General features: G+C 43.1%; 1 protein-coding gene across 1 annotated transcript; it reads left to right on the top strand.

The window, feature by feature from the left end:
- LOC121028985 (glycine cleavage system H protein, mitochondrial-like) lies at positions 1-8,130 on the top strand. Its single transcript, XM_040473070.1, has 4 exons — positions 1-108; positions 2,219-2,435; positions 4,203-4,322; positions 7,961-8,130. The coding sequence occupies exons 1-4, from the start codon at positions 1-3 to the stop codon at positions 8,128-8,130; spliced, it is 615 nt and encodes a 204-aa protein (XP_040329004.1).
- Positions 8,131-13,935: the final 5,805 nt, after the last annotated feature.

The following is a 13,935-nucleotide window of genomic DNA, read 5'->3' as shown; positions in this document are numbered from 1 at the left end:
ATGACTGGCATTTGCCCACAGCCTCAGGTTTTATGTGACTGTCGTCCTGCTGAATGGCAGTTTTGCGCAGCACCTTTTATCGTCCAGTCTTCGAGGCGGGATAACATGGTAGGTAAGAGCTTGGGTCCTGAAGTTAGATGGGGCTGGGTTTCAAATCGACTTTCAAATCTAACCTTACTAGGCTTCTGAGCCTCAGTCTCCATCCCTGTAAAATGGGTCCCCACCTCTCTTATAGGGTTGTTGTAAAGATTAAGGGAGGTAATGTGATGGCCTTATGTCTCCATAAATCCCATGGCTATAATATTCCCTGTTGTTGAACATTTAGGTAGTTTCTAGGTTTTGTGTCTTATAAATAATACTTTTGTTAGGTAGAAATTGGCATATAGGATCATTCAGTGCTTTATAAACTGTGTACTCTTTAGCTAACTGATAACTGATACTAAGCTCCTAGCACGGTTTTGAGAATTAAATGAATTAATACACATAAAGTGCTTAGAACAGTGCCTGCCGCACAGCATGCTTTGCAGAAGTGCTGGATGGTGTTATTATTGTAATTATCCTTCATCCCTTCACCTGCCCTCTTAAGCCTCGCTCCCCTCGCCCCACCACACCCCTGCTCTCCCAACCGCATCTTAACGATATGCTGATGCTCTCTTTGCCCTCTGCCAAGCACTTGTCATTTCCTCCGACTCCTGCAGGGAAAGAATCAGATTTGCATCATCCAAAAATTCAGCTAATTCAGAACCTGAAATCGAGTGAAAGGAACCTCCCGTGGCGTATCTAAGAAGTCTCAGAGCTCTGTGTTCACCTGCTGCAGACATACGCAGCCTGTCCCCGACGTGGCCTTCCTGGGTGACGGACGAGCAGCCGGCAGGAGCCCCTCTCCCAGAGCTGCTGAGCTGCGGAATGTTCATCAGTGCACCTCACTCCCGCGTTTGCTCCCTGCGCCAGGGAGGGGCACCAAGCTGGTAGCGGGCACAGCCGTGAGGCCCTAAAGGAAGACTCCGATTCCCCCCTAGAGCCCATTCCTTCCGTTTCATTTAGTCTCTTCCTTATCACTGAGCCCTCCCGACAGGGCAGAAAACTATCAAAGCCCGATGCACACGGCTCACACACCTACTAGCTGGACAAGTTTTTTGTTTTTTTTTTTTTTTAATTTTTTTTTTCAACGTTTATTTTTTTTATTTTTGGGACAGAGAGAGACAGAGCATGAATGGGGGAGGGGCAGAGAGAGAGGGAGACACAGAATCGGAAACAGGCTCCAGGCTCTGAGTCATCAGCCCAGAGCCTGACGCGGGGCTCGAACTCACGGACCGCGAGATCGTGACCTGGCTGAAGTCGGACGCTTAACCGACTGCACCACCCAGGCGCCCCGGGACAAGTTTTTTAATTTCTTGAGCCTCCGTTTCTTCTTCTGGAAAACAAAAACAATACCTTCCACACAAGGTTGTTGCTGTTCTTTTTAAATTATGGTAGAGGGCGCCTGGGTGGCTCAGTTGGTTGAACGTCAGACTTCCGCTCAGGTCATGATCTGACAGTTTGTGAGTTCAAGCCCCACATCGCATCGGGCTGTCTCTGCCGTCAGTACAAAGCCCACTTCAGATCCTCCCTCTCTCTCTCTCTCTCTGTCCCCTCCCCTGCTTGCTCTCTCTCTCTCTCTCGCTCTCAAAAATAAATTTAAAAAGGGGCACTTGGGTGGCTTAGTTGGTTAAGCATCCGACTTTGGTTCAGGCCCATGATCTCACAGTTCGTGGGTTCGAGCTCCGCATCGGGCTCACTGCTGTCGGTGCAGAGCCGGCTTCTGAGCTGACAGCTTGGAGCCTGGAACCTGCTTCAGATTCTGTGTCTCCCCCCCGCCCCCTGTCCCTCCTCCACTTGTGTGCTTGCTCTCTTTCTCAAAAATAAGTGAACGTTAAAAAAAAATTTTTTAAGTGACAAAAATTATGGTAGAATACACGTAACATAGCATTTACAATCTTAACCATTTTTAAATGTGTGGCTTTGCGGCATTAAACACACAGGGCTGTTTGTGAGGATTAGGTGAAATCACATATATACAGCCTCAGCACATAAACTAAAGTGCAGTGAACACTCAGCGAATAGAGGTTCTTTCCCGTAACTTCTCCCACTGAACGTGGCCCACGGCGTTGGGGAGTAGAGCAAGAATGCCATGTTCGGTATGGTTTTCAGCTCAAACCTTGTCCATCCCTTATCATAGGCCCCAGCCTGCCGCAGTGGCTGCTGCTTATCACTGAGCGGAGGTGGTTCTGCGCACAAGCCTTGTCTCGTGAGGAAGAGTCCAAGCAGCTGGGAGCGCTCAGAGGGCGCTTCCCGAGACATCTGCCGCACACGCCTGCTGGCCGCCCTGGGGACGCGGGAGCAGCCTTCCCCGGGTCTTTCCAAACAGCCGAACCAGGCCACGGGGGGCGATCACGGTGACCTTCAGCAGAACGGAAGGTCATCCCTGCCCCCTGCCGTTGCCTATGAAACTAGGACATGGGAGGTCACTCCTTGGTTTTCTGGTGGGTTTTGTTTCCTGTTCTGTTTTTGTGGTTTTGTCTGTGCAATATGGCATACGGCCTGAAAAATTATACCAAAATGCTCGTAACAATCAACAGTGGCCTCGGTCACCACGCTCTTGCCATTCAACCGGGTTCCTTTCCAGAGGCAACCATGGTCCACTCTTTTAGCTGTTTCTTCTGGTATTTACCTCCACATTTCCAAATAATACGCTTATTCTCAAATTTGTTGTTACCACTGTTACCTATTGACTTTCTGATATGGTAGATGAGGATTTAACATTTTGCATTGCCTCCATCCTCTTGCCACAAGTTTTAGTTAGATCAGCATTCAGTGTGTGCTTCGTTACGATTATGAATCGTTCCGGTCTTTGCCGTGTCCTGTAAAACCCTAAAGATCTGGGCTCCCCCTTCCCCCTGCTGTGTGCCTCTCCAGTGGCCTCCCCTGGTTCCTCCAACATGCGACCAGGCTGTACTCTGACCTCAGGGCCTTTACACCTGTTCTTCCCGCTGTCAGAACACTCTCCTCCCTGATGTTTGCCTGAAATCCTTCCTTATTTCCTTCATGGATCTGCTCAAATATCACCTGATCAGGGAAGTCTTTCCAGACTGTCCTATCTGAAATCATTCCCCCTCTTCATCCATTTTCCCAGCTGTACTTTTCTTCACAGACTTATCCCCCCACACACACACCCTTTGACATTACATTATATACTTATTGATGTAAATATTGATTATATATTTATTGACAGAAGGGACTTTGTTAACCACTGTGTCCCCCGGGGGCTTAAGAACATGCCTGGCGTGTAGAAGGTTATCAGTAAACACCTGCAGCGAATGAATGCTGAGCCTATTGACTTACTGGGCTTTAATTGCACTGTTTGTCCAATTCGTCCCCACCCCACCTCCCAAGTTAATATCTACCTTGGCTTTTCATTTACTTTGTTTTCTCTGGCACATACCCTCCAACAGCCTTTCAATCCAATTTTTCATATAAACATATCCGATAATCTGCTGTGTTGAGAATTCCCCTCTGTCCTAGTCTGTCTGGGCTGCCATAACAGAATACCGTAGACCGAGTGGTTTATAAAAGCAGGAATTTATTTCTTCCAGTTCTGGAGGCTGGGAAACCTGAAGATCAAGGTGACAGCAGATTCCGTGCCTGGCAAGAGCCCGCTTCCACATTCACAGATGACTGTGTTCGCTCCGTGTGCTCACATGGTGGAGGGTGGGGGAGCTCCCTGGTGTCTCTTTTTTAAAGGCACTAATCCCATTCACAAGGGCTCCACCTACTGTTATTCTGAGGCCCTCATCACCTGCCAAAGGCCTTGCCTCCAACTGTCATCACACTGGCGATTAGGGCTTCAACCCGTGAATTTCGGAGGACACAACGTTCAACCCACGGCACCAGACTCACCAATTCTTACATCTTACCCTATTTGTTTTATCATCCTCTTTCTTTCTTTCTTTCTTTCTTTCTTTCTTTCTTTCTTTCAAGCGAGAGCCAGGGAGGGGCAGAGAGGGAGAGAGAGAATCCCAAGAGGGCCGTGTGCTGACAGTGGTGTGGAGCTTCAACTCACGAACCACCAGATCATGACCTGAGCTGAAATTAAGAGTCAGATGCTTAAGTGACTGAGCCACTTAGGCGCCCCTGTCACCCCTTTCCTTTGCCTGTTTGTGTAGACGCATTTTTTCCTGAATCACTTGTAAAATGGAGGTACTGCACTCCTTTACCCCTAAATATCCAGGAACGGGCTTGTCTGCAGCTCATCGGCGTCCCGGTGCACTCGCCACGTGAACCACGTAAGTGTATCTCCTAAGAACAAGGGTGTTCTCGGACAGCACGATTGTCTTGCGCTGTTTTTTAAGTTTATTTATTTTGAGAGACAGAGAACCGGTGGGGAGGGGGGGAGAGAGAGAGAGAGAGACAGAGACAGAGACAGAGACAGAGAATCAGAAGCCAGCTCTGCTCTGACAGCAGTGAGCCCGAGGCAGGGCTCAACTCACGAACTGTGAGACCATGACCTCAGCCGAAGTCACACTCTTAACTGACTGAGCCACCCAGATGCCCCTGTTTGTTTTTTTAAGAAGGTGAAAAAGCAATGGAAAAAGACTGAAGGAGACTGAGTGGCCCCCCATCTTTTCCTGTGAAAGACTGAGCAAAGGCCCCAGGTGGCACAAAAGGTCCCAGGTGAATGAGAGATAAAGCGTCTGAAAGGATGTAGCTGAGAGGGCCTCTCTCCCCCCAAAGAACGACATGCCTCAGCACCCAATGAGTGGGGCAGGGTGACAACAGGCAGCACTTCTGGAAGCTCCCTGCCAAGGCTCCGAAGAAAATCCACTCGGAGGCCTTTGCCAGAAGCCGCTCAGCAGGATGCTAATGGGCTCCGGGTCAGCACTGGGAGCTCAGTTCCCAGACGACATCTGGGCTGAGAGGACTGACAGCCTGAAGGGCTTTGAAAGGAAGTGTTTCTTTGAAGAAACCAAGCTAAGAGACGAGGCCTCTCACCTCTGGAGGTGTTGGAGGTCAGCTCCTTGTCTCTGGGAAAAAACAGTCATGCCAGTAGGTCCTTCCGCCCAATAAAGAAGAGTCATGTAAGGCCTTGACCTTCTAGAAAGGTGCTTGGGGGCACAAATCATGAAGGAGTGGGACATCAGGAGAGTAAGAACTCTGAAAAACCTGAACGCATAAACAAGGTGTGGTATACGCGCACAATGGAACATCGTGCAGCCTAAAAAGAGAGAATGTTCTGACACATGCTACGACATAGACGAACCTAAGGATGTTATGCTTAGTAAAAGAAGCCAGTCACAAAAGGACAAATACTGTGTGATTCCACGTCTGTGAGGTACTTAGGGCAGTCACATTCATAGAAAAAGAAAGTGGAACGGTGCTCGCCAGGGCCTGGGGGCAGTGGGGAGGAGAAGTCCGTGTTTAAAGGGGACGGTCTCAGTCGCGCGACATGAAAAGAGTTCTGGGTCTGGACGGTGGTGACGGTAACACGACATGTGAATGGACTCAGTGCCACTGACCTGGGCACTTCAGCGTTGTTAAGCTGTCAAGCATACATTACATGATGTACCTTCTGAATGTGGGACCATGTCAGTGTACCATCCACTACAATAAAACCCTAAAACCCAAAAGTCGTGTCTCTTCTACATGAGTTCTTTCCTAACTACCCCAGGGAAGAGTGAGGCTTTTCCACTCTGGCTTCCTGTCCGCTAGGTTAGGCATTTAGTGATCTTCCCCATGGTGCCAATCATGTTTCCCTGATGAATGTGAATGCCGGGTTCCCACCCAGGCTTTAGCACCTGAAGGAAAGGGACCGTACCTCCCACAGTCCCTACAGTGGGCCTTGCAGGTATGATGTTCAATGTTGGACGACTTGTTAATTAAACGAGAATTATGTAACAGAAAACCACAGGTGAATGAGAGTTGAATGACGTTGAAGGTAAAACACAGAGCATCTTATTCGGTGAACTAAAATGTTAAATTATTTTGAGAACTTGAACGTGGGGAGTTGTGTTAGTTGAGTCTCTTTAGACTGCAAGTTGTAGGAAAAAAAACTAAAATTAGAATAAGTGGAAGAAGAGGAAAAAAGAGGAGGAGGAACAAGAAAAAGAAAAAGAAGGAACAAACGATGAAGTTCTTTTTTTTTTTAAGTTTATTTGTTTATTCTTTTGAGAGAGGGAGTGGGTGGGGGAGGGGCAGAGAGAGACTCCCAAGCAGGCTCCTCACTGTAAGCGAGGAGCCCAAAGTGGGGCCGAACTCCTGAACCGTGAGATCATGACCTGAGTCGAAGTCGGACGCTTAGCCGACTGAGCCCCCCAGGCGCCCCTGATGAAGTTACTGTTGACACACACAGCCTCCTGGATTCGGGCGCTCCTTCACATCATTCTCCCTCTCTTGGCTCTGCTTTTCCCTGGATTGGCTGGTTCCCAGGCAGCTCCTACCCTTGGTGGCACAGAAGGCTACCCCGGGAAGCCCCAGGCTTATTTGAGTCTTACACCTCACAATCTCGGAGAAAAGAGGACTTCCTTTCAGCTATCTTGAGCGAAAAGGCCACGGATGCTTTCCTTTGACCCAGCTTGTGATCTCTTCTCTGAATTAATCGGCACGGTCTGGGATGGAGGACTGTGTGCCCTGTCTGGGAATGACGAGGTTATGATAATGCCAGCAAAGTTCTTGGGAAAGAGGCACTTTCGTCCGTTGGTGGTGGGGGGTGTAAACCAGAACAGCCTCGGCCTCTAAGGAAATTTGTCAGTGTCGGTCAAGGAGACCCTTTGACTTCACACTTGGACTTCTGGAAATTTATCGCACAATTACAGTCCCTCACAGGTCAAATACCATTCACACAAGATTATTTTTTGTCATATTATTTACAATAGCGAAAGACTAAAAACAAAATGTCCCTCACCAGGGCAATTAAATGATCATATGTATAAATATATATATACATGTATACATATATTTATTATATTATATATTATATATATTACACATGTATATATGTCTATATTACATAATATATACATAAATATATATACATATACATAAATATATTATATATGTATATATATTCTATTTTATATGTATAAACTAAAACACTATGAAGCCATATTGAAGAATGGGGAATCTCTCTTTTACATTGTTATAGGAAAATATTTAAGATCTGTTGTTAAGTCTAAAAAAGCAAGGTGCAGAAGAGTGTATAGAGCATACTATCATTGCAAAAAAAAGTGAGAAAGATATTTTCCTGGTAACATATATGCATTAAAAATATCTGAAAGAAAAGTAAGAAACTAATAGCAGTAGTTACTTCTTAGGGTAAATGGAAATTAAATGGGCCAACAGAAATATAAAGAGACTTTACTCTGTATAACTTTATAGACATTTTAATGTTTGAGCCACAAATATGTATTATATACTCAAAAACTTGAACAAAAATTTAAAATTAAGAGATTGGGGGCGCCTGGGTGGCTCAGTCAGTTAAGCCTCTGACTTCGGCTCAGGTCATGATCTGGCGGCTTGTGAGCTTGAGCCCCGCATCAGGCTTGCTGCTGTCAGCACAGAGTCCGTTTTGGATGCTTTGTCCCCATCTCTCTCTGACCCTCCCCCCTTGCACTTTCTCTCTCAAAAATAAATAAACATTAAAAATAATAATAACAATGGCGCTACAAGCGGTGCGGAGGCTGAGCAGGGCGCCGTCTAGGACGCTCTGCTGGGCTCCACTCTGCTGTCCGTGTGTAAATTCACAAACATGAACGGGTGACAAGAGAAAATGGTATAGGAACAGTGGGAATCAGCAATTTTGCACAGGAAGCTTTGGGAGATGTTGTTTACTGCAGTCTGCCTGAACTTCGGACACAATTGACCAAACAAGACGAGTTTGGTGCTTTGGAAAGTGTGAAGGCTGCTTGTGAATTCTATTCTCTATCAGGAGAAGTAACTGAAATTAATGAAGCTCTTGTAGAAAATCCAGGACTTATCAACAAATCTTGTTATGAAAATGGTTGGCTGATCAAGAGAACACTCAGTAATGCTTCAGAACTGGATGCATTAATGAGTGAAGAAGCATACGAGAAATACATAAAATCTATTGAAGAGTGAAAATGGAACCCCTAAATAAACTAGTATGAAACAAACAAAACGGAACAAAACAAAGCGGCTGACACTTCCCTACAAAGATACCAAAGTTAAATTCCACATTTCATATCCCAGTACACTTAAACTATGAAATGTATGCTATTGTTATTGGAATCTAAAAATTATTTGTATATAAAATGCTTTCTAGACAAATACATTTCTAATAAAACATTTTTAACCTTGGTTGGAATAATTTTAAAAGATTATACGCAAGGAGTGCCTGGTTAAGTGTCGGACTCTTGATTTTGGCTCAGGTCATGATCTCACAGTTTGGAAGTTAGTGAGATGCAGCCCCCGGCTTTTCGCTGACAGTGCGGGATCCCTGCTTGGGATTCTCTCCCCGCCCCCCACCCCGCCCCGCCCCTCCCCTGCTCCTGCTCATGCTCTCTCTCAAAAAGGAAAAGAAAAGAAAAGAAAAGAAAAGAAAAGAAAAGAAAAGAAAAGATTATATGCAAATCTTAGTGCCTTAAACATTTGGCACAAAGCACCCCGTGAAGAATCATTTTGAAGTTTGCTGGATTTGACCTCAGCATCCCTTTATCTATAATAATCTATATAACTAAAAAAAAAAAAAAGTGGCTGATACTTTTGAATATTTGTTTTTAAAGAGAAAAACCAATAACTTTGAAATTAAAACAAATAAAATGATAGTAATAAATTGTACAATTTATATACATTTAATATATATTAATTAAATGCCCCTAAACCTTCCCTTTCTCCTTCTGAAAGTCTTTCATGAGTTAAAAAATCTGTGAAGTCTACTGGCACAGAATAGAGCCCAAATCCAGAAATGGACTCACATATATACAATCGCTTGTTTTATGTATTGGCAAAGCAGAATGGTGCAGAAAGGACAGTCATCAATAAATGATGGAGTCCAGTGAATATCCTTATGTTTAAAAAAAAAAAGCAGCTTGACCTTTACTTCACATCATAATACAAACATATATTCCATGTACATAGTAGATCTAAATGTGAAAATTTAAATAATACAGTTTCAAGAAGACAACATAGGAAACTATCTTCAATATCTTAGGGTAGGCAAAGATCTCTTAAACAGGATACACAAAGCACTAACCATTAAGAAAAAAATTTATTGTGTTTATGAAAGTTCACCATAAAGAGAGTGAAGTGATAATCACAGAGTAAGAGAAGGTTTTTGTGCGATATATAACCCACACAGGACTCGCATCCAGGTTATATAAACAACTCCTACCAATCAATAAGAAAAAGGTACAGCTCAATAGAAGACTGAGCAAAACACTTCAACAGACATTTCGCAAGTCACACAAATGGTCAGTAAGATGGAAGAAGGTGCTTAACCTCTTTCGTCAACAAGGAAATGCAAATTGAAATCACCACGAGATACCACACCTACCCACCAGAAAGACAACAATCAGAAAATACCAAGTACTGACAAAGAATGTGGATTGACTACGACTTTCACACACTGCCGGTGGGGTGGAAATTGGTATAACCTTCTTAGAAAACTGAGAATATTTACTAACGTTGAACATAACACATACCTAATGATCCAGAACTTCCACTCCTGGGTATTTCCTTAATAGAACTGCCTATGTACATGTGCATCCAGAGACGTGCACAAGAATGTACAAACATTAATAATAATGCCAAACCAGAAATATCTCAAATACCCAGAACAGTACAATAAATAAATTGTGGCATAGTCATAAACGGTGAGAAGGAGCTACACTTATACACAGGACATGGTAATCTCACAAAATATGCTGAAGAAACAGGACAGAAAAGAACTCATACTGTAAATTCCATTTACATAAACTTCAAAAACAGCCAACTAATCTACGATGTTAGAAGTCAGGCTGATGGTTGCCACCCACTCAGGCTGATGACTGAGTAGTAATGACTGGGAGGGGGCACGATGGGGGATTCTGGGGTGCTGGGGATGTTCTAGTTCTCCAACAGGATGGCTGTCACACAGGTGAGTTGACTGAAATTTCACTGACCTCCGCATGTCTAGCTTTTGTCCTTTTATATTATACATCATTTAGAAGTTTATTAAGGGGCGCCTGGGTGGCTTAGTTGGTTAAGCATCCAACTTTATCTCCGGTCATGATCTTGTGGTTCATGAGTTTGAGCCCCTCATTGGGCTCTGTGCTGACAGCTCAGAGCCTGGAGCCTGCTTCGGATTCTATGTCTCCCTCTCTCTCTGCCCCTCCCCTGCTTGCACTCTGTCTCTCTCTCTCTAAATAAAAATTTTTAAAAATAAAATAAAAGTTTATTAAAAATATACTTAAAAAAAAATCTATGTGGGGCACCTGGGTGGCTCAGTCAGCTAAGCGTACGACTCTTAGTTTTGGCTCAGGTCATGACCTCACAGTTTTGTGGGTTTGAGACCCACATTAGGCCCCTCGCTGGTGGTGTGGAGCCTGCTTGGGATTCTCTCTCTCTCTCTCTCTCTCTCTCTCTCTCTCTTTGCCCCTCCCCTGCTCATGTTGTCTCTGTCTCTCTCTCAAATTAAATATATAAACTTCAAGAGAATTAAATATTTAAAAAAATCTATGAGGAGGGACACCTGATAGCTCAGTTGGTTAAGCATCTGACTCTTGTTTTTGACTTAGGTCATGATCTCACAGTTCATGGGTTCAAGCCCTGTGTTGGGCTCTGCACTCAGTGGGATTCTTTCTTCCTCTTCTTCTACCCCTCACCCATTCTCTCTCTGTCTCTAAATAGACTTTAAAAAAATCTATGAGGAGATCCTGCTTAATAACCCAGTGGCTGACAACATTTTGCAAAGTGTTTCCTGAGTCTTCTGTTCCTATTGTGGAAATTTCAAATTAAATAAGCAGACAGATGAATATTAAAGTAACTCTTCTTTAATTAAATCTTGTATTGTTTGCAGAAGCAAACTTTCTTCTCAAATATTGTATTCGTTATGAAAATAATGTAATCATACAAACAAAATTTTGAAAAACAGAAACAAACAAAACCCCTAGCCTATCTTATCAATTTAAATACAAATTAGTTTATAATTTTAATACGTGTTCTTCTATTTTCCTTCACAAACATTTAGATGGCCTTAAATTTAGTGAGATAATTTTTTCCCATTCCGAGTTTTAGTCACTTTCTCTATAATTTAAAAATATATTAAAATCTAGTATTTACCCAGTATTTAAGGTCATCTTTAAAATACTTAGCAATGTGAATATATGTCAAGTAAAAATACAAAGTAAACTTCACCTAGCTGTTCAAACAATAGCATAACAATATATCTTGAATTCCAGAGACCTCAAAAGCAGTTTATACTCTTGATCTATTTGCATAAAGGGACAATGTTTTGTTTTCTCTGTTCTTTAGGTCCAAAAAACATGGCACATAAAAACACAAAAAACAAAAAAACATAGCACATGGTCAATGGATAATGGGGCCACAACTGATTACAAGTTTTCCTATCCTGTTTCTGCATTACAGTCGGCCTGGTCACCATAATATCAAATATCCAACTTAAAGAACTCTCCCTCATGTAACTCCTCCGTTCCCTGCCCTCCAAATACATCAAATGACTGGCTATTTAGATAATACACTGGCAAAATGTTGTCTTTAGGTTCATGCTTGAAAACACTTTATAGATGGGGTGATTCTTTTTTCAAATCTTCCTCTATTATAGAAGTAATACATCATAACGAACATACCTATATGTACTAGGTTCTACCCCTGAAAGCAATCTTGTGGCCAAGGATTTGAGTGCAAGCCTTCCGTCTGGCAAGTGATCCCAAGAAGCCCTGCTGGAAATGGGCAAGTGAGACAAGGAAGGGAAGGAAGGCAACAGAAGGTATATGATAGAGCAGGGTCCTGTTGTGGGCATGGAGGCTGGACCCCACTGGAGAACTCTGGGAAACAGTGTAGAATATGCCTCACATGGTCCCAACCATGGAGCGAGGAAGTTGGGGTAATTATCTTCCAGCTCCCACCCAGTCGTTGATGGAGGGCTTTTCTTGGGGAGCTAACTCCCTAGGATTTCTGGCCTGTCCTTAATTGGAACAGGGCCAAAAGAGCCAAGATGGATACATTGTTATTAATGTTGAGGACTTCTCAGCCACTGTTGCTTCGGCTATTTCTTCTCTTCTTTCTCTCCTCCTTCTTCTGGTATTTCATTTATGTGTACATTACACTCTTTGGAATGGTCCCAACAGTTCTTGGATATTCTGTTCTTGTTTTTCCCCCCCCAGTATTTTTTCCCTTTGCATTTAAGTTTTGAACATTTCTATTGACTTATCTTCAAGCTCATTGATTCCTTCCACAGCTGTGTCCAGTCTACTATCTACCACGCTATCAAAGCCATTCATTTTTGTTACAGTGTTTTTGATTTCTAGCATTTCTTTTTGGTTGTTTCTTACAATTTCCATCTCTCTGCTTACACTACTTGTTTTTACATGTTGTCTACTTTTTCCATGAGAGTCCTTAGCAGATTAATCATAGTTATTTTAAATTCCAGTCTGATAATTCTAGTATCCCTGTCAGATCTGGGTCCGGTTCTGATGCTTGGGTTGTTGTGAGGAGGGGAACATCAGAAAGTCCTATGACTAGATCTTGGTCTTTTAGTGAGCCTGCACTCCTGGGCTCTGACCTTTACACGTGCTACTCAATCTCTTCAGCCTCCTTTTAGGGGAGACAGAAAGGCTAGAAGGGGGCTAGAGTTTGGTATTTCCCTTCCCCTGGGTCAGTTAGGCTCTGGTGAAATAATTTTTCTTGAGGAGAAGAGAATATTCTGGGCATATTTCAAAATGGCACTCCACCTCCCAACAACCCCCCCCCCCCAAACATGAGGGTATTTTTCTCCTTATTTTCTTTCTCTCTTTTTTAATGTTTATTTGAGAGAGAGAGAGAGAGAGAGAGAGAGAGAGAGAGAGAGAATGAGTGGGCGAGGATCAGGGAGAGAGGGAAACACAGAATCCAAAGTAGACTCCAGGTTCTGAGCTATCAGCACAGAGCCCAATGTGGGGCTCGAACTCACAAATTGTGAGATCATGACCTAAGCCAAAGTTGGATGCTTAATCAAGTGCCACCCAGGTGCCCCCTCCTTATTTGGGAACCTGGCAGAAGTAAAATGCACAAAAATATGGGAGTCCCTTAATACTGGGTCCCCTAGAGTTTTACTCCCAAATTTGTCCACACTTAGCTTCCAGCACTTTGTCAACCACAGTTTAGGTTTTCCTACCACAGCTTCACCAGCAACTGGTATTGTTCATTTTTTTTTTTTTTTGGATTTTAGCTATTCTAATAGGTATCTAGTGGTATTTCATTACTGTTTTAATTTGCATTTCCCTAATAACAAATGATTTTGAGCATCTTTTCATATGTTTCCCTCTCATTTTAAAATTCATTATGAATATAGTTCATTGTTAAAGAAAATAGGATAATTTACTGTGATGTTTATAACATATATAGATGAGAAACCTATGACAAAAATGGCAGAAAGGACAGGCAGCCAGAAATGGGTTTTTATTGTAGTTGAGTCCTTATATTAAACATGAAGTGATATAACATCAAATAAAGGTAGACTGTGTTAAATTAAAGGTGCATATTTGTAAAATCTAGAACAATAAAATAAATAAAGGGGTCAAACTAATAAGTGCATAGTGCAGCTAAAGTAGACTCATAAAAGAAAAATAAATCCTCAATCCAAAAGAAGATGGACAAATACAAAAATAGAGTAGGAAAGGGGTGGCTGAGTGGCTCAGTTTGTTAAGCATCCCACTCTTGACTTCAGCTCAGGTCATGATCTCAGGA

This window comes from Herpailurus yagouaroundi, unplaced genomic scaffold (assembly GCF_014898765.1).
Source record: "Herpailurus yagouaroundi ecotype Mexico unplaced genomic scaffold, PumYag 100, whole genome shotgun sequence".
In the NCBI taxonomy this organism is placed as follows: domain Eukaryota; kingdom Metazoa; phylum Chordata; class Mammalia; order Carnivora; family Felidae; genus Herpailurus; species Herpailurus yagouaroundi.
This window is presented reverse-complemented; position numbering and strand designations above follow the sequence as displayed.

Excerpts from the sequence above, each read along its gene's own strand:
- LOC121028985 (XM_040473070.1), top strand. The coding sequence starts at position 1 with ATGACTGGCATTTGCCCACAGCCTCAGGTTTTATGTGACTGTCGTCCT. Across the intron at positions 2,436-4,202 it reads GGCCACGGGGGGCGATCACG|ACGCATTTTTTCCTGAATCA; the intron begins GTGACCTTCAGC and ends CTGTTTGTGTAG. Across the intron at positions 4,323-7,960 it reads GCACTCGCCACGTGAACCAC|GAGAAGTAACTGAAATTAAT; the intron begins GTAAGTGTATCT and ends ATTCTCTATCAG.